The sequence below is a fragment of the Xenia sp. Carnegie-2017 genome, unplaced genomic scaffold (assembly GCF_021976095.1).
Source record: "Xenia sp. Carnegie-2017 unplaced genomic scaffold, XeniaSp_v1 HiC_scaffold_1, whole genome shotgun sequence".
NCBI classification, from domain to species: Eukaryota; Metazoa; Cnidaria; class Anthozoa; order Malacalcyonacea; family Xeniidae; genus Xenia; species Xenia sp. Carnegie-2017.
The window spans coordinates 9,462,612-9,482,917 of record NW_025813402.1 but is presented as its reverse complement, the minus strand read 5'-3'; the positions used below and the strand labels follow the sequence as shown (position 1 = coordinate 9,482,917).

Here is a 20,306-nt window from a genome sequence, read left to right as displayed (position 1 = left end):
ACTTTCGATCGCAACGCACTACGTTAATTTAGTTGAAGACTTGAAGACCGAGTTAGAGTCTAAAATCAAGTCCATACTTGAGAGTCTAAGGTCAAATCATAGCTTGAGTCCAAAGTTGAGTTCAAGCTTGAGTCTGAGCTCGAGTCCTTAGCTCGATGTTTAGGTATCCTCTATTATGCCAGGTCATACTTCAACAGAATGTGTTTAGCAAGATCTTACGGCTATGAAGCAAAGCTTATCAAATGTGACATGTTGATATCACGTTTAATTTAACATGAGGAAAGTATTTAAAAAGTTTCTTTCTCATACAATGCAATAGAAATGGACAGTGTAATTTGGCCATACAGAATTCATCGGACTTATTAGTTAATATAATTAATGTATGGCATTTGCGAAATGCTGCCAAATTTCGAATCATTTGTAAGTATAAGCTTGGGTAAAGTTATTGTGACGATTTCTAAAATACTTACAGTTACCGATAAGTTAAACTTAGAGCGAACAAAACTCTTACATAGATAGCTTGCAAAATTCTTGCAAAACACGTGACTCGTATGATTGACTTGAATATCAAATGTATAAAAAGTTTGTACGTGATGGAAATACCTGACATGCATGAAAAAACCGGATGATGCTCTATTGTGGCTCAACTAATCATCGAAGACCTTAATTGTGATTTCCACCATATGACTCATATAAAGTCTTCATTTAAGCCATCTGTGCCCTTCGTTAGCTCCAGCGTATAAATCGCTATTTGGTCGCTTATTCTGTGAAATTTTGTCAGATCTATCAATCGCAATATTGGGTTCGTAACGAGTCAATTGATTCATCATCAAGAAAAACTCAATCACTGATTACGTAGCAAATAAACTTCGTCTTCCAAATAAAACACCAAATGACAAAGACTTTTGATATTCATATTGCGTGGCAGAAAAACTCATTTTGTGCATGAAACACAATAAACAAAGCTTCTTCTGATCTTCGTATTACGTACATCGGTGGAAGTCAATAGAAAACTATATCTTTGCCAGCTTCGTCTGCTTTTGCTTCGTTTCGTCCTGATTAATTGTCCCTTAAATCTTTAATTTAGTACACCCTGTCTTTTGAAATAGTTGCTTCTCCCTTCACAGCTCATTCGTAAGTGCTATCTGCTTATTATTCATTGTTTGATCCATAGAATACATGATTAAATAGCTTTCTTATTCATGCAGATTCCGTGCCAGACCCACTAAATAGCAAAGGCTTTATCAATTACGATGCCATTTTATAAAAGGAAAGCGATACACGATAAATACTGCTCTCTTGCTAACTAGGATATCAGGGAATTTCTGAGGTAGTATTTTGTGACAAAATTTTTAAAACCCTTACTTGTAATTAGATAAAACATTTTACTTTTATGAGAAGTCTTAACGCTGATTGTTGCGCAGGCTTTTATTCTGACATATTTTTGGATATTGATCATCGCCATTTTTATATAATTTTTTTTTAAAACTGAACTGGTAAGTTATCCGTTTTCTGCACACTTGCAAGCAAAATAACTAAGAACAACTATTGTGACTTACCAAATTTTGAACATGTCGAAATTTAATTGGTTATCAGATAGCAATGTCATGATTCGGAAATGCAAAAAAAATCGCATGTAAATTACACAAATTATTCTTTCTTAGTTGTCAAGAAACAAACAAGCAGGCTAAAATTGTCGTACATTATCAAGTTACGTATTTCGGGTATTTGAATTGTGAGAGCGGTGCCGAATCGAAAAAGTCGGATCATGTCGAAATGTTTACTTACATTCGCTCATATGGCCATCATTATCTTGTCAATTGCTTCAGACGTAGATTGCGATCGTCCTATTTACAACATAGCTAACATGGTGAATTCCGTGAAGCAAATAGATACATGGCTGGGATATGGAGCGAATGCACTTGAAGTTGATGTTAGATTCAAGTGGAATGGGACACCTCAATATTTCTATCAAGGATGGCCATGCGATGTAGGCAGGTTTTGTCATCGATGGTCGTACGTGAGAAATTACATCAACGCACTTCGTCAGCGAACGATCCCTTCGAGTGGCAAGTTCAATAAAAACTTGGTGCTGGTCATGTTCGACGTAAAGTTGAAGAAATTGAAAGGGAAAACGTTAACATCAGCCGGGAAGAAGTTCGTCAGTAGAATTTTGATACCGTTATATAAAAACAATCCCACAGACATGAAAGTCGTTGTAAGTGTTCCGAACTTAGGTAAGAAGAATTTCATAAGTGGACTTTTAAAGCAACTGAAGACTGATAATCAGGATATTATAAAAAAAATCGGCTTCGATATTAGCTGGGATGGCCGGAGCTCGGCAGCAAAAGAAAGGGTTTTACGTCAACTGGGTGTTCCTTCGGGTCACGCTTGGCTTAGCACCGGAGGAATCAACTGGTTTCCTTTCTTTTATTTGAGGAAATTGAAAAAGCAAGTTCAATACTCAGAAGAGACTGGCTATTTTAGCAAAGTTATCGTGCGGTCTGTAGACTTTACATCAGTTGCTAAAAAGTATCTGGAAATTGATTTAGATGGAATGGTTTCTAACTATCCGGGAAGAGTAATGAAAGCAATGGAGAAAGTTAACAAAGGCAAAGTCAAAGTGAGATTGGCAAACTTGTGCGATGATCCTTTTGCAAAGTACTAAAAGCCTATAGACTATTTCTTTCTTTTTGTCTTTGTTCATTTTAAAAGCTTAGTTTACAATGGTCAGCGAGTTGAATTCAGTGCTTTTTTTTGCAGGGGATTTAACGCGGAGGAACGGCGTTCCCCAGCCCACGTAATGTCATACTGTGGCTAGCAAATATATATTATATATTAAACCCATATTCTATACAAGATAATTTATCTGAATTTGCTTGTTATACAACCACATGATACTGTGCTTCGATTGAAATTTTCTAATAAAAGCAACTTGAAATGCCACCAGACCTTATAAAGCGTTCCCCCACTTCCAAAATTTGCAAAACATCCCTAGTTGAATTATATATACATGCAAAGTTCATCAAGATAAAATCCGAAATAAAATATTTTTTATTGAGAGTAACTGTTTCTGACCTACAGACGTGACCGAAACAATTATTTTCGGACACAGGAAATGAGTTCTTATATGACGATATTCACTCACCAAGACAAAAACCTTGGAATACGACGCGTCCCAGTTTCATGCAGTGAATGCAGTCCTCAACAAAAGCATTTTGAAGTCAACTAAGCTCTCAAAAAATAGTTTTTGCCAAACGCTGCATGCTTTTTACTTGCAGTAACCCGATCACCAGGAGCGAATCCAGCGTTATGCAAAATAAATCACAATAGCCAATCTATAGGTGAGATTTCATTCTTTGAAAAAGTCAAACCAAATAGCAGTTTTATACGAAGATGTTTTGAGTTTAGACTGATTAGCGCCTATATGTATAGTTCATTTTGCCGATCCTTGGGCCGCTACAGTAGCTCACCTAAAGTACTAAAGGGCTGTTTAAATGAACTTTCCGAAAAAGACTAGTCTTCCTGCAGGGCTGCTTTAGCACTTCTCTTTTGTTTTGAGCTGGGCTTTCACGACATACTTTTGCGCTAAATACACAATGGAAGTAAGAAAAAAATCAAAACAATTGTTGCTCTTTGTAATCTTAGTGTTTCTTCCTGCGTGTAAGCTCCCGTTCAAGGGCGTAAATCTGTTTTGAAAAGGGAGAGTGTACTCAATATCTAAGGGTTTACTAGCTGTTTTCACTTTTTGCCCTTTATATGAGGCAATGTGCCCTTGCCACGTTGATGTCTTTCCTTGTGGCCATTCCCAAAAAGCGATTTCTCAACTCAATCATACTCTAAGATTTTGAATTTTATCGTCCAGGCTAGTGCACCGAGTCCTAAGATGAATCGCTGTTGGGCGTGTCCACCGAGGTTTCCAAATCTTTTGCTATTGTGACATTTGTGGCCAGCTAAATTGTACGTGACTCGCGCGATTCATTTATTTGTTGTGGTAAAATGTAATATCCTTTATACTGCAAAGCATCGTGTATGACGAATGTGTGTTAGAGATACAAAAACGCAGGATGTCGTTTGACATTTCATATGAACGACAATTTTTTATCAGCGAGCATGTTTTGGCATATACTTTATGCCGTCTTCAGTGCAAAGTGCCTACAAAATTTACATAGATACAGGACAATATAGTATAAACGATAATGAATAAAATAGAGAAATCTCAAGTCCCATTGACTTTTATATCCTGAACAAAACTTTAACTAAAAACGTCGACTAGAAAATCAACAACCCTCTACATATAACCACAAGAAACTGTGAAACCTCACCAGAAAAAAATTTTCTCCCCATGCACATAAAGAAGCCATTACCAATCTTTTCATTTCCCACACTCAGAGTTGAGGATCTTGATTTGCTAAAGAATGGACTCTGTTTCTCTATGAAACCTCCAAAACTTTTAAAAACGCTGACATCCTCTCCACGAATTCACTACACCATTATAAACAAGCCAAAAAACAATTATATTCACATAAAGAACGAACTCATACACAATCCACAAAGCTCGATTTCTTCATCATCCTTCACCATCGAAAAATACTGTATCTTAAAGAGCATTAGAAATTAAAAGAACATATTTTTGCAAATGACATGAAGCAGTTTGAGAATATTAATGCATGCTTAGATATAATTTATGATAAATTCATGCTCAAACCATTAAATAACGACCCCACATTACTCAAAGAAGACAGATTACAACGCTTACCGTGAGATGTTGAGAAACAGGGCTCCATCGACAACAATATGAACCCTTCAATTTTTCCTAGAGGCTCACAATCATGCTGTTCGCTCTTATGGTCCCACTAAACTTCATAAAAATAAAGAAAACAATATGACATACTCTCCCGTTCGACTTATCTTATCCATTAAATCTTATAACTACGGCCTCTCTAAGTACCTATGCACTCTACTTAATCCTATTATACCCAAAGAATACGCCACATCAGACTCCTTTACCTTTGTTTACGAACTCCACAATCTAAACCACAACAGCAACCATTCTTCGTTTCTTTTGACGTTCAAAGCCCTATTATCGATCTTCCTAATTTATCTGCAACCATAGACATTGCATTATATTCACACCAGCCTAGCCTTACTATTAAAAATCATGACCTGTCGCCACATTAAAAGCACATTTTTTTATTTAACGGACATGAACCAAATTGATGCAGTCGCAATGGGCTCAACACTATAGCACAATTTCTTGCCAATCTTTTCATAAGATACCATGAGCAGAATTAGATCAAGAACTATGACGGACCTAACGTATTTTTTTATACTTGCAGACGCCACAGACGGTAGATGACATATTTTGTATTTCTAACAAGGAGGATGGTGCTCTGTCCTTCTTTAATAACTTAAACATTCATCACAAGGACACTAACAGATTAATTTTACTATGGAAAAGAAACATCGGACATTGTGTTACCATTTTTAGACATACTCATTACTTAAGTGACAACGGACTTATACTTAACACTTATAGTTGTACCTCGCAAAACTTCAAGACCCAAATGATTAAAACTCTTATTGATCGCATACAGAAAATCAATAACTACTCAACTCAATATTATCATGACTTATACTTCCCTTTTAACTATCTTGAACAAAATCTTTCCTTCCTCACCTTTTATACACAAAATCATCAAATCGTATTACTTTGACAAAAACGCAAACGACACAAACACTAGAGACGAGCCCTCTCCTATGCAGCCCGACACTTCTTCAAACTACCCTACAGTGCTATAAATAATAAAGGTGGACAAATACATAAATGATCAATGGATTCACTTGACGGTTTTGAAAATCTAATTTATTTTAGTCCTCACATAATCTTAGAATTGAAACCTCTTGCAGAGAAAACACTTTCTTACTAAAATACTGACAAAAAAAAACATGAACATTGCTTTTTTTTTGTGGGATATTATCAGATCTTTCAAAATAGCTGCACTTTCTGTGAAATCAACCATCCGTTCCATGGTCAATGAAAGACTTCATCTTCCGCCACAGACGTCAACAATATCCCAGCTATTTCTTAAATTTTCTTTTTCCTTTAATTGGGTGATTGAAGTTACAGTTGACGATAGTCAACCCATTACTTTTTTCTTTCTTTTATTCTTGAAAAGTAAGACTCATTTAGATAACATTTCCCAAAGAATGACGAGCTACGAGCCCAATAGCAAAAATTTCGTAATGGTGGTTACTTTTTCCTTCCTCCCCCGTATGAAGAACATGTGTTTTGATTCATGAAATATAGTTCATATTCAGTTAGTTTAACCACAGAATAGACATCTAACAGAAGGCCCACTCGACTAAAATCGTGGCGTATTTTTTTACTACGCATGCTTGACTTCCCAGCAAGATACTTTCACAAAATCACTATGGAATAGTATTGCACGAGAATGCTATTTTACTAATAATTCTCGTTTAAAGAAAACGTTTGCCACAATTTTTACAGAGTGTTATCATCTTGCTAAGAAGATAAGGTTCTAAGCTTTTGTAGTGTAAAACGATATATTCGTAAAAACAACTATATTTTCCATTGCGATCTAGCGGAAGTATCTTGCTGGAAGGCGTATCCGCTTTAGAATTTGCTTGCGACACGAGTGGACCTTCTGTTAAATATCTATTTTGTGGTTTAACTATTCGACAACACAACACAGATAGTGACTTAATGTCGTCAAAGAAGAGCTTTTGACAGTTTAAGTCAATGCAAGTCGATCCATGAATATTTTTTTTTATTGTTGGTTGTGTAGTAGACCGAATGCACAGACCACCTCAAGCATATATATATTCATTTCATTTTTAATACTCAATGTTAGTATGTTATTGTGCACTGTTAAATCATTAACAGTCCAAAATCGGCTGTTAAACATATTGCCAATGGTTAATGCATTTATTAACTGGCGGAAACGCACACATTCTACGTTGAATTTTATTGGTTTAAATTTTGTTTCAAAATATAAATTCAGAGGGTGAGTCTGCACAGATGAGTTTTGAGCTCCCCCCTCCCTATCTTCGTTCTGGCGCACACCTTCCTCCAGCCATTACTCCACTGCTTTCTATGTAAACGATCTTTTATCAATATGCATCAATTTTTGTTGCCTCGCAGGGCAAGCTCTTATTTGCCAACGTTAACTCATGAGCCTGTAGGGCTAATACAAACAGCCCCTCTAAGAAATTTAATTATGTCATACTTCAACAGAATGCATGCGTTAACTCTTGACAAATATGATAAAGTGACACGCTTGATTTAAAGTTCTGAAAGCATGCAAAAAAGATTCATGTGTGTCTCTTACAATAACAAGTAATGCACACGACATTTTAAATGACTTGAATAATTATATTATAACTATAATTAGTTTAATCTCATGCGTGGAATACTACGAAATTTTGAAGTCTTTGTCATAATAAGCTTTGTAAAGATGACGATTTTTACAATACTGTACAGAGAGTTACAGGTTAGAGCAAGTAAAATTAAACGTTAATGAATAGCATGCAATGCCGAATAGCATGCAATGCCGAATAGCATGCAATGCGAACAGGTGACTTGATTGGTGCAAGAGAGATGACATTGGTACGTTATTAAACGGTCAAAGACACTTCCAAGTTCCAACTCTGACTACCGCTTTCGTTCATAGTCTATATTCAAATAATTAAGAATGAAACGTTAATGAATAGCATGCAATGCCGAATAGCATGCAATGCGAACAGGTGACTCGCTTGATTGGTGCAAGAGAGATGACATTGGTACGTTATTAAACGGTCAAACGTCCAACTCTGACTACCGCTTTCGATCATAGTCTATATTCAAATAATTAAGTCATCTATGTTTGCCATTTGGCCACGTTGTCCTCAGCCTACAGATTTCTGATTCGAATCTCTTTTAATTGCTTTTTTTTGTGGGATATTATCAGATCTTTCAAAATAGCTGCACTCTCTGTGAAATCAACCATCCGTTCCATGGTCAATGAAAGACTTCATCTTCCGCCACAGACGTCAACAATATCCCAGCTATTTCTTAAATTTTCTTTTTCCTTTAATTGGGTGATTGAAGTTACAGTTGACGATAGTCAACCCATTACTTTTTTCTTTCTTTTATTCTTGAAAAGTAAGACTCATTTAGATAACATTTCCCAAAGAATGACGAGCTACGAGCCCAATAGCAAAAATTTCGTAATGGTGGTTACTTTTTCCTTCCTCCCCCGTATGAAGAACATGTGTTTTGATTCATGAAATATAGTTCATATTCAGTTAGTTTAATCACAGAATAGACATCTAACAGAAGGCCCACTCGACTAAAATCGTGGCGTATTTTTTTACTACGCATGCTTGACTTCCCAGCAAGATACTTTCACAAAATCACTATGGAATAGTATTGCACGAGAATGCTATTTTACTAATAATTCTCGTTTAAAGAAAACGTTTGCCACAATTTTTACAGAGTGTTATCATCTTGCTAAGAAGATAAGGTTCTAAGCTTTTGTAGTGTAAAACGATATATTCGTAAAAACAACGATATTTTCCATTGCGATCTAGCGGAAGTATCTTGCTGGAAGGCGTATCCGCTTTAGAAGTTGCTTGCGACACGAGTGGACCTTCTGTTAAATATCTATTTTGTGGTTTAACTATTCGACAACACAACACAGATAGTGACTTAATGTCGTCAAAGAAGAGCTTTTGACAGTTTAAGTCAATGCAAGTCGATCCATGAATATTTTTTTTTTATTGTTGGTTGTGCAGTAGACCGAATGCACAGACCACCTCAAGCATATATATATTCATTTCATTTTTAATACTCAATGTTAGTATGTTATTGTGCACTGTTAAATCATTAACAGTCCAAAATCGGCTGTTAAACATATTGCCAATGGTTAATGCATTTATTAACTGGCGGAAACGCACACATTCTACGTTGAATTTTATTGGTTTAAATTTTGTTTCAAAATATAAATTCAGAGGGTGAGTCTGCACAGATGAGTTTTGAGCTCCCCCCTCCCTATCTTTGTTCTGGCGCACACCTTCCTCCAGCCATTACTCCACTGCTTTCTATGTAAACGATCTTTTATCAATATGCATCAATTTTTGTTGCCTCGCAGGGCAAGCTCTTATTTGCCAACATTAACTCATGAGCCTGTAGGGCTAATACAAACAGCCCCTCTAAGAAATTTAATTATGTCATACTTCAACAGAATGCATGCGTTAACTCTTGACAAATATGATAAAGTGACACGCTTGATTCAAAGTTCTGAAAGCATGCAAAAAAGATTCATGTGTGTCTCTTACAATAACAAGTAATGCACACGACATTTTAAATGACTTGAATAATTATATTATAACTATAATTAGTTTAATCTCATGCGTGGAATACTACGAAATTTTGAAGTCTTTGTCATAATAAGCTTTGTAAAGATGACGATTTTTACAATACTGTACAGAGAGTTACAGGTTAGAGCAAGTAAAATTAAACGTTAATGAATAGCATGCAATGCCGAATAGCATGCAATGCCGAATAGCATGCAATGCGAACAGGTGACTCGCTTGATTGGTGCAAGAGAGATGACATTGGTACGTTATTAAACGGTCAAAGACACTTCCAAGTTCCAATTCTGACTACCGCTTTCGTTCATAGTCTATATTCAAATAATTAAGAATGAAACGTTAATGAATAGCATGCAATGCCGAATAGCATGCAATGCCGAATAGCATGCAATGCCGAATAGCATGCAATGCCGAATAGCATGCAATGCGAACAGGTGACTCGCTTGATTGGTGCAAGAGAGATGACATTGGTACGTTATTAAACGGTCAAACGTCCAACTCTGACTACCGCTTTCGTTCATAGTCTATATTCAAATAATTAAGTCATCTATGTTTGCCATTTGGCCACGTTGTCCTCAGCCTACAGATTTCTGATTCGAATCTCTTTTAATTGCTTTTTTTTTGTGGGATATTATCAGATCTTTCAAAATAGCTGCACTCTCTGTGAAATCAACCATCCGTTCCATGGTCAATGAAAGACTTCATCTTCCGTCACAGACGTCAACAATATCCCAGCTATTTCTTAAATTTTCTTTTTCCTTTAATTGGGTGATTGAAGTTACAGTTGACGATAGTCAACCCATTACTTTTTTCTTTCTTTTATTCTTGAAAAGTAAGACTCATTTAGATAACATTTCCCAAAGAATGACGAGCTACGAGCCCAATAGCAAAAATTTCGTAATGGTGGTTACTTTTTCCTTCCTCCCCCGTATGAAGAACATGTGTTTTGATTCATGAAATATAGTTCATATTCAGTTAGTTTAATCACAGAATAGACATCTAACAGAAGGCCCACTCGACTAAAATCGTGGCGTATTTTTTTACTACGCATGCTTGACTTCCCAGCAAGATACTTTCACAAAATCACTATGGAATAGTATTGCACGAGAATGCTATTTTACTAATAATTCTCGTTTAAAGAAAACGTTTGCCACAATTTTTACAGAGTGTTATCATCTTGCTAAGAAGATAAGGTTCTAAGCTTTTGTAGTGTAAAACGATATATTCGTAAAAACAACTATATTTTCCATTGCGATCTAGCGGAAGTATCTTGTTGGAAGGCGTATCCGCTTTAGAATTTGCTTGCGACACGAGTGGACGTTTTCTTAAATATCTATTTTGTGGTTTAACTATTCGACAACACAACACAGATAGTGACTTAATGTCGTTAAAGAAGAGCTTTTGACAGTTTAAGCCAATGCAAGTCGATGCATGAATATTTTTTTTTTATTGTTGGTTGTGTAGTAGACTGAATGCACAGACCACCTCAAGCATATATATATTCATTTCATTTTTAATACTCAATGTTAGTATGTTATTGTGCACTGTTAAATCATTAACAGTCCAAAATCGGCTGTTAAACATATTGCCAATGGTTAATGCATTTATTAACTGGCGGAAACGCACACATTCTACGTTGAATTTTATTGGTTTAAATTTTGTTTCAAAATATAAATTCAGAGGGTGAGTCTGCACAGATGAGTTTTGAGCTCCCCCCTTCCTATCTTTGTTCTGGCGCACACCTTCCTCCAGCCATTACTCCACTGCTTTCTATGTAAACGATCTTTTATCAATATGCATCAATTTTTGTTGCCTCGCAGGGCAAGCTCTTATTTGCCAACATTAACTCATGAGCCTGTAGGGCTAATACAAACAGCCCCTCTAAGAAATTTAATTATGTCATACTTCAACAGAATGCATGCGTTAACTCTTGACAAATATGATAAAGTGACACGCTTGATTCAAAGTTCTGAAAGCATGCAAAAAAGATTCATGTGTGTCTCTTACAATAACAAGTAATGCACGACATTTTAAATGACTTGAATAATTATATTATAACTATAATTAGTTTAATCTCATGCGTGGAATACTACGAAATTTTGAAGTCTTTGTCATAATAAGCTTTGTAAAGATGACGATTTTTACAATACTGTACAGAGAGTTACAGGTTAGAGCAAGTAAAATTAAACGTTAATGAATAGCATGCAATGCCGAATAGCATGCAATGCGAACAGGTGACTCGCTTGATTGGTGCAAGAGAGATGACATTGGTACGTTATTAAACGGTCAAAGACACTTCCAAGTTCCAACTCTGACTACCGCTTTCGTTCATAGTCTATATTCAAATAATTAAGTCATCTATGTTTGCCATTTGGCCACGTTGTCCTCAGCCTACAGATTTCTGATTCGAATCTCTTTTAATTGCTTTTTTTTTGTGGGATATTATCAGATCTTTCAAAATAGCTGCACTCTCTGTGAAATCAACCATCCGTTCCATGATCAATGAAAGACTTCATCTTCCACATGATATTGTATTTTGTATCAGCATAGATTTTTCCCAGCCTCGTTTCATTGGCTTAGTTCTTTATGATTATTCTACATACCTTTCGGTTGCATTAGCTGTTTTTTTCATTCACAACTTCGCGGTGTGAGTTGATTACGTCCTTTTGATATGCGCTCTTCAACGACTCCGCAACTTTGCCATCTTAAGTGCTGCTTAAGCCTAGTTCTCATAAAAAATAACAAGAAGTAATAGTGAGCAAAGTCTTTGGCTACTATGTAATTGCTAAACACAAACATAACCCTTGTCTTCAAAACTCCGTGGCTAGGAATTTGCTTGGGTAATTTTGTAGGAATCATTTTTTTGTACTTTTTGAAATGGTTCTTTGTTTTGTTGTTCATCTTACTTGTTTTTATTAGGAATGTGAACGCAAAAAATGGATGGTATCATTCTCAATGTGCATGAACAAGTTATATTTTGGCTATTTTGCTTTTATCGTTGCTCCTTTTGCATTAGGTTTTGTTGTAAACATAACACACTACAGTGACAGACATACAATATATAAAATTTTAATTGGCCTTACAACAAAGATCAGCATTGTTCTCATTCGGAAATGTAACAGCGTCACATTGCATATAAATTGTGGAAATCATTGTCTCGTAAGCACACAGTACACAAGAAGGCGGGCCTGTAACGAACCGACGTTGTTGTCGTTATTTAATGCAAGAGGTTGGTTTGTTTGAATTTTGACAACAGTACCGAGAATAAAAAAGTTGGATTTCTGAAGAATCATGTCGAAGTCTTTGCACGTTCGCTCGTATTGCAGCCATCATTGTCGTGTCACTTGTTTCAGTTTTGAAGTGTGCTCGCCCTATTTACAACATAGGTCACATGGTCAATGCAGTGAGCCAAATTGACACATGGCTGAAATATGGAGCGAATGCACTTGAAGTAGATGTTCAATTTGATGAGGATGGAACACCTAAAAAATTTTATCATGGATGGCCATGTGATTTCGGCAGACTTTGCAGTCGCTCGTCGCTCGTTGGAAATTACATCGATGCACTTCGAGAAAGAACGATCCCTTCAAGTGGAAAATTCAATAAGAACTTGGTACTGGTCATGTTCGACGTGAAGTTGAAGAAATTGAAGCCCAACGTTTTCAAATCAGCTGGAGAGAAGTTTGCCAGTACAATTTTGATGCCGTTGTACAAAAACAACACGACAAACATGAAAGTGGTCGTGAGCTTTCCACATTTAGATCAAAAGGATTTCGTAAAAGGCGTCTTAACGAAACTGTGGTTGAACGATGTCGGTACGATAAAAAGTGTTGGCTTTGATGTTAGCGAGGACGATAGGAGCTCGGCAGAAAAGGAAAAGATTTTCCGTGAAGTTGGCGTCCCGTCAGGTCATGCATGGCTCAGCATCGGAGCGACAAACTGGTTCTTTACAAAACTTCATCTAAAGGAATTGAAGGAGCAAGTCAAATACAGAGAAGAAAAAGGCTATTTTAGCAAAGTTTACACGTGGTCGGTTAACCGAGTGTCCACCGCTGAAAAATATCTCGAAATTGATTTAGATGGAATGATAACCAACGATCCGGAAAATATAAATGAAGCAATGAATAGATTCAACAAACACTCTGACAAAGTAAGACTGGCAACTTTGTCTGATGATCCATTTAAAAAGTACTGAAAGATCTCGGGATTATTTTCGTAATCATTATCTTTACTTTGTTGACCTTAGGAGTTTAGTTAAAGACAGAAGTCAAACAGCCAACATGCTTATTTTTTTCTTAATTAATAATATAATCAATTAGTCTGAAGTCACATGTTTGAAGTATTTGAATTCCGTCTCCCAAAAAAAGGACTGTTGTTTGCAGCGTCGACTGCACTAGATTTGCAAATTGCTCGTATTGATTTAACTGTTTTGCATGAAAAAATGGAACATCGCCCACTGAAACAGGAAGTTGATTATGTTTTATGATAATGTCGCACAATTAATGGTGAAAGTATCTGAAGCGTTTGCAGGGGCAGAACTTGCACCTTTTGTTGATGGGGAGGGGTTAAGAACTGAACTGCAAGATGACAGGAATACGAGATGCCTGCAAATATGCGACAGCAAGTAGTCATTAAAATCAACTTCCATAATATTGAGTTGGCAATTGTATGTTGCTTTCCTCGCTGGTAAACAAATTTTACAAACATTAATGAGGCACAACAAACCACGGCGAACAAATTTTATCCATCGTGTACTTATGATATTAAATTTTTGTGTGAAATCGTATCGAGAGATCCGGAGCTTAACAGTAGAACGTTAATTAGGAGGGGGGGGGGGTTATTTATGTATTCAATTGCGCCCAACTTATTTCTTTTGAATGTGATTTGGAATACACCCGGATTAATATTTTAGTCACACCTGTCTGCAAGAGATCAGGAACTTTCAATGAGAATTTGTGAACATGATAGTCAAACACATTAATTTAATTTTAAAGTGGTTATATCACGAATTTTAGCCCCCCTTTTTTATGAGCTTAATTGAAAATTTGGATTATTTGAAGAACTATGACATGTCGCTGGACTTAAACAGATAAATATAAGTTGCTTAATTTTGCCTCCAAAGTCGGGTACTATTTGCGAATTTTTTACGACGCCATATTGATACTTGTGACGTAGATAGTTGAACACGTCTGTTTCCGTCAATAAAATATTATATTATGGAAGGTGATTTTGTTGTCGTTTTTCTTGTTTTAAAAACAAATAATGACAGTATTTTCAATAAAATATTAAAAAACAAGTTGTCCGGAAAGTATGGCCTCAAATCAGTGCTCAGATAATTCGAATTCGATGTCTGAATGCGTATCTGATTCGAGCTCGGAATCCGTGGGTTATGTCGAGCATTTAAACGACTTCGCATATGACGATGAACCGCTTGCAGGAGATGGTGATGAAGTGCATACTCCAGATGATCCCGATGGAATTCTCCCTGCGACCTTAGAACAACGAAGTGATGGCGTAATTCCACTCGTGAATGGTAAGTTGTTGTTTTCTCCTGTTTGTAATATACATAAAGTTACTTTATAAACCACAATGCTCCTACGTTTCAGGTGTAGTTGTCAATGCTGTCATACCGATTTGTTAGAAGGCGCATTAGAGTACAGATGCTGTAAGGAAATAGGACCAGCTTTGCAGAAAATGATATTCGATGGCAGCATTGAGAAAATATCATGCATAACACAGCATGCCAAATTTGGGCCTTTAGTTCATGAGGCTGTCCTTGAAAACGTCGGGCCACTATTGAGAGATAGGAATGGACATGCTTATCGCCGCCAAGCATCACAATCATTAAGAATGTAAGATTGTAAATTGTATGAGAAACAATGTTATCATCAACATTGTTTCATCAACAATAATTAGTCCAACCTTTTTATTTACTTCAGGTACTTGAGAGCTGTGGCATACAGATGGTTGATGCATGGTTTTGTGGGTCTATGGGATGGGAGAATATCGGTTTACCTGCTTGTGTACTACCACTTTATTCGGAAAGCATATCCAAGTGGTAACACAACAGGTTACATACCATCAGAGGGCGATGATGGAATAGTCTTTTAACTTGTGCACTGTAGAGACTGTTGACCTTCTTTGCTGAGTTTGGAATGGTCAGGAAATATGCCTAGATGAAAACCAAATAGGAGATACATGGATGCACTATATAAGTTGACATGCAGTTTAATGGTTTGAAACAAGAGTAAACAATAAAACAAATTGGTGCAACTACTGAGAGGTTGCTGAAAGAATTAAATGAAAGAATATCTTTCTTCAATGTCAGTCTGGGAAAAAGACAAAAGAAAAATATATGGAATTAAATCATAACATAAATGTAAAATGGAAAATAGCAAGCCGTTCAAAATGGCGAATCGTTTATTTCCCCAGTGCATACCAAACATGCTCAGCTTCATCACTAGTAGATGGTAATTTCCTCATTGAGAGAACATGTTTCCTTCAGCGATGGCTTATGGAGAGTATGTCGAATAATTTATAATCTACAAAACTTATATCGAATTTACATATGACAAAAGAAAATTAACATAAACAAGCGTAAACTTACTTGTCTTCGCTTTCGATCGGTTATTTCGTCCTGTATGGTTCAGGAATCCCAGCCACGTCATTGGTTGGGATAGCATCTTCTTCAACCTTTGAGCTTGACTTGCACGCCAAATTAAGGTCAAAACAAGAATCTTCAAAATGCGCAGAACACAGACACGAGGTAGAGGAAGCCTCAAAACCCGGTCTATATTTACGCACAAAATTTATCCATTTTCTATGTCTTTGCGGCTCTGTTTCTTTTTTAGGAAACAGATGCATCGACATTCCTTCTGTTTTTGAATCATTGGCGCAACTAATTTGATTAGGTTCGCCAGCAACACAGCGTTTTCCTCCGCGTTTCTTATTAAGATTACTAGTAGAATACGCCATGTTGATATATGGTTCAACTTTCTACGTCACAAGTCATTTGCATACCGATCAAAAAGTTCGCAAAAAAAATGCTGAAAATCGTGACTTTGAACGTCCGTAAAATCACTTTCACCAATCCAATTTCAATTATAATTGCAGATTTAAAATCACTGAAACAAGGTCTTTCAATTTAGCTAATAAAAAGGGGCTAAAATTCTGTGATATAACCACTTTAAGGTATGCCTGATAGTATAACGTCCATCTTCCTTGTGTAGTCGTCTTTATTCAAGATAACAAGTCCTTTGCCTCTATTGATTTCAGGATGACATTGTTGTAGTCGTCCTTCAAGTCATTCAGCGTGATGTATGTTAAATGTTGCGTAACCAAAGAGTGTCCCATTATTTCGAATACAACTGCAAGACCTATAAGTATTTATATTCTTCGGTTTAGCTTGCATCGAATCCGAGAAGACGACAGAGTTAGTTCTGCTCGGTTCATGCTTAGGGTGATTAAGTTTACATGGCGATATTATAATTACAAACGGTGAATTTAAAGCTTTAAATGTCGATACGGGAAAACAGTCAAGCTTGTCAAACGTGCTACGTCACGTGTGTGACCAGAAAAATTGACGTTTGCTATTAAACTCCTTTTAACTAAACTCACTCTCTGTGAGCTTTGATATTGAAAAGTAATGAAAAATACATGAAATACTTCCTTCAAATGACCTAATTGAAACTGAAAGAGATAGCTTTATTATATCATATTAGTAATAATACATACATACAAATACAGCAGTTCTGAAGTGAAACTTTTGCCATAGCAATTCTTAGGCAGCATATTCTATTGTAGTAACCTCTAGTAAAGATATACAAACAATACGAGTGTTTACAAATCACTGTTCTATGAATTTATCGCATTCAAAAAGTTATGGCAATGTAAATTCACCAATATCAAATGCGTTGTTTTGTGAATTTGGCTCTCTTATTTTTCCTATAATTCTATTGTAGCTTTAAAATGTATTAGGCAATAGGCATGGAAGAATTCTATAATCGCTATCTCCGTGCTTGCAAAGAATGCAACGTCAGTCCTTTGGAATGTGTTGATTCTCAAATGCAGCTTCACAACAAGGATGGCGAGAGAATTCTCGATTTGTCATCTTGTAGCCTTTCTCCGGAAGATTGTTTTGCACTAGCAAAAACATTTGCGCTCGATACGTTCTTCAAAGATGTGCGTTTCACCGACTGCCTGTTGAACGAGGATTCGTCTAAGATACTCTTGTGTGGCTTCTTCCACACAAAATCCTTAAAAAACTTGGACCTCAAGGGGAATAATTTACGAAGCTCTGGTGCAGAAATCGTTGGCCTGTTTCTCACCAAAAATACGTCGGTTCGATGCTTGCGTTTGGATTGGAACTCTTTGGGACTTTGGGGTAGTGGACTTGGCAAGTTGGCAGAGGGTTTGGTTATAAATGAAACGTTGCTCGTGCTGGATCTGAGGAATAATCAAATATCTCATCATGGTGCGAAGGAATTGGCTTTGGCACTCAAAAGCAATTCAACATTAAAGGCACTTGACTTTGCGGTGGAATAATGCTGGTCTCCTTGGTGCTCGTGCTTTCCTATCAGCTTTGCAGTATAACAAGTCGTTGACCACCTTGGAATTGCAAGGTAGAGCCTGGTTTTAGGGCTGCAAGTTTTATGGTAGAGTGTGCTTTGATGGTATGTGAAACAAGTTTATTGAAGGACTATATCAGAGATTGGGAACAGCATATTATTTATTGGGGATCCACAGCAGAAGTTGAAGTGCAAGTAGGGATCCAGGGGGATATTCCAAAATGGTGGAAAATTATTGGTAGTCAGGCCCCTACCCCATTCACTCCCCTGCTTCACATCCCTGTTGATTCCCTTAATCAATGAGGGACTTTTCATGCCTCTTTTTAAGGATAAATCCTCATCAAAAATTGAGAATTTACACAAGTTAGAATTGTATCTATTCATTAGTTAAGACTTTTTTATATACTTTTCCATCATTTTTGACAGACTTTCAGTCTCGATTAAACAAATTGAAACTCTGAATTGTTGTTTGCAATACATGGAAAGAAATTGCTTTAAGATTGAGATTTAAGATTTTGTGCTTATTTTTTGGTCTGCCATGAGGTATATATATCGAGTGTCATTACTGTTCTAGGAAACAATGTGCCTCAAGATATTGTAAAGGCCATCACTGTTGCATTAAATTTGAATGCTGAGAGGGAAAGTGCAAGAAACGAGGAGGCAATGAGGACGGACAAGATGATGAAAACCATTGAAAAATTGAATTTGAAAATACAATGCAGGTTTGCATTTTAAATTGTCATAGCTATCAAATACTGTTTTCCGAAGGGTTTTGGAAAACTGAATTTTAGGCTCTTATCCCTCATATTGCTTCTTAGTGACTACCAGTAGGAAAATGATATCTTTGTGTTAACTGGTAATTAGCTTATAAGTGTGTTCTGGATAAGCGCATATGCCTGTTACCATGTAGTTGACCTGGCTAACTAAATTGGGACACAGTGGGAATGCAGTTAAATAAATAAAGCAGCCTTTCATGCCCTCGTTTTTATTATTGTTAGTCGGCGTAGAAGTATAACTAAACATTTTCAAACTATGCCAGCTGTAAATTTTGAGAACTTCACTGTAGATTTGAGATTGGCGTCGTCTTGTTGCAGGTTTCCATGTTGCAAAAAAAACTTGACGCACAAGGAAAAGAAAACGAAGAGCTGTCGAAATCAAGTAGCGACAGAATAAATCTATTGAAGAAATCTTTGAAAGAAAGTGAAGCATCTTTTAATGAGATTTCAGCGCAGGTGGAGTCTTTGAAGAATGAAACAGCGATCAAAGACAACAAGATATCAACCTTGGAAAAATCATTGATTGATGTTAGAAACGAGCTTTCTTCGGAGAAGGCTCAGCGCACGGCCATAGAAAGCGATTTTCAAAGATTAAAGGAAGAAAAGTCAAAGCTTGATATTACACTTGCCGAACTGAAGGAACACAAACTCGCTTCTAAAGATTCAATTTTGAAATTGAAAGTGACATCGCTAAGGCGATTGCGGAGCATAAGAATGCGATGACAGATCTGAAAGCGAGCCACGAACGGGCTCTGGTTGAACTCGTGGACAAAACGCAAAAGAAGTGGAGCATTTGCGTGTGAATTACGAGGAGTTAGATGCCAAACTGAAAGGTAGAATTGAATGTGTTGAGAAGGAGAAAATTGAAGCCCAAGAACAGGTCAGTCTACTGAAATCCGAGTTGGTATCAAACGGACTGAAACACAAGGAAGAAATGTTGAGCACGACGACACAGCTTAAGCACGAACAACGCTTGTCTTCGAAACAATACGAAGATCGTTTAAATACGTTGCAAAACTCGCGTGATGAACTTCATTCTCAAGCAAATAAGTATCTCGCTCAAATTTCCGAGTTACAGAAGGAAGTAGGGCAATTGAGAAAGGACCTTTGACTTGAAAGCAGAACGGGATGCCGCAGAGAATGAATGGCGGCAGAAAGAAAACAAGAATGTGGCGGAAGTATCTCGCTTGAGAGTGGAGTTGGAGTCTGAAAAGCGAATGAAAAATGATCTAGAAGAAAGGATTATGAATGTAGAAGTGGACAGGAAGAACCGCGAAAGACAACAGAAAGATATGCTTGCAGAAAAGCTCGTGAAATCGAGTCTTTGGAACAAAAGGTTTTGGCAAGAGAAACGGATCTGAAGAGACAGCGCGAAGACGAAATGAGGAGAGCAGAACTTTGCAATCCGCCATCAGCACATACGTCAGCAGTACAAGGTCGTCGACATTTACTTCCCCCTCGAAATAAGTGGGTAACAGTTACATACTGGTGGGAATGCTGGATCAGTCTCAAATATTAAAGGTGCATTGTTGTAAATTCTGGTATGTGCCAAGTGACGTCTTGAACTTTTAGCATGCAGCAAAGCACA

At 36.8% G+C, this 20,306-nt stretch overlaps 3 protein-coding genes across 3 annotated transcripts; all 3 read left to right on the top strand.

Moving 5' to 3' along the window:
• The first annotated feature begins 1,655 nt into the window (after positions 1 to 1,655).
• Positions 1,656 to 2,956, top strand: LOC124435666 (dermonecrotic toxin-like). Its single transcript, XM_046985634.1, has one exon. It carries the CDS (start codon positions 1,769 to 1,771, stop codon positions 2,666 to 2,668), a length of 900 nt encoding a protein of 299 aa, XP_046841590.1. The 5' UTR covers positions 1,656 to 1,768; the 3' UTR covers positions 2,669 to 2,956.
• Positions 2,957 to 12,766: 9,810 nt separating this feature from the next.
• On the top strand, positions 12,767 to 13,570 carry LOC124438701 (dermonecrotic toxin LiSicTox-betaID1-like). The gene has a single exon (XM_046988898.1). The coding sequence runs from the start codon at positions 12,767 to 12,769 to the stop codon at positions 13,568 to 13,570; it is 804 nt and encodes a 267-aa protein (XP_046844854.1).
• Positions 13,571 to 17,220: 3,650 nt separating this feature from the next.
• On the top strand, positions 17,221 to 19,387 carry LOC124436169 (leucine-rich repeat-containing protein 45-like). Its single transcript, XM_046986092.1, is given in 4 exon segments — positions 17,221 to 17,904; positions 17,906 to 17,996; positions 18,517 to 18,664; positions 19,037 to 19,387. Coding segments are annotated over 4 exon segments (861 nt in total). The 5' UTR covers positions 17,221 to 17,361; the 3' UTR covers positions 19,116 to 19,387.
• Positions 19,388 to 20,306: the final 919 nt, after the last annotated feature.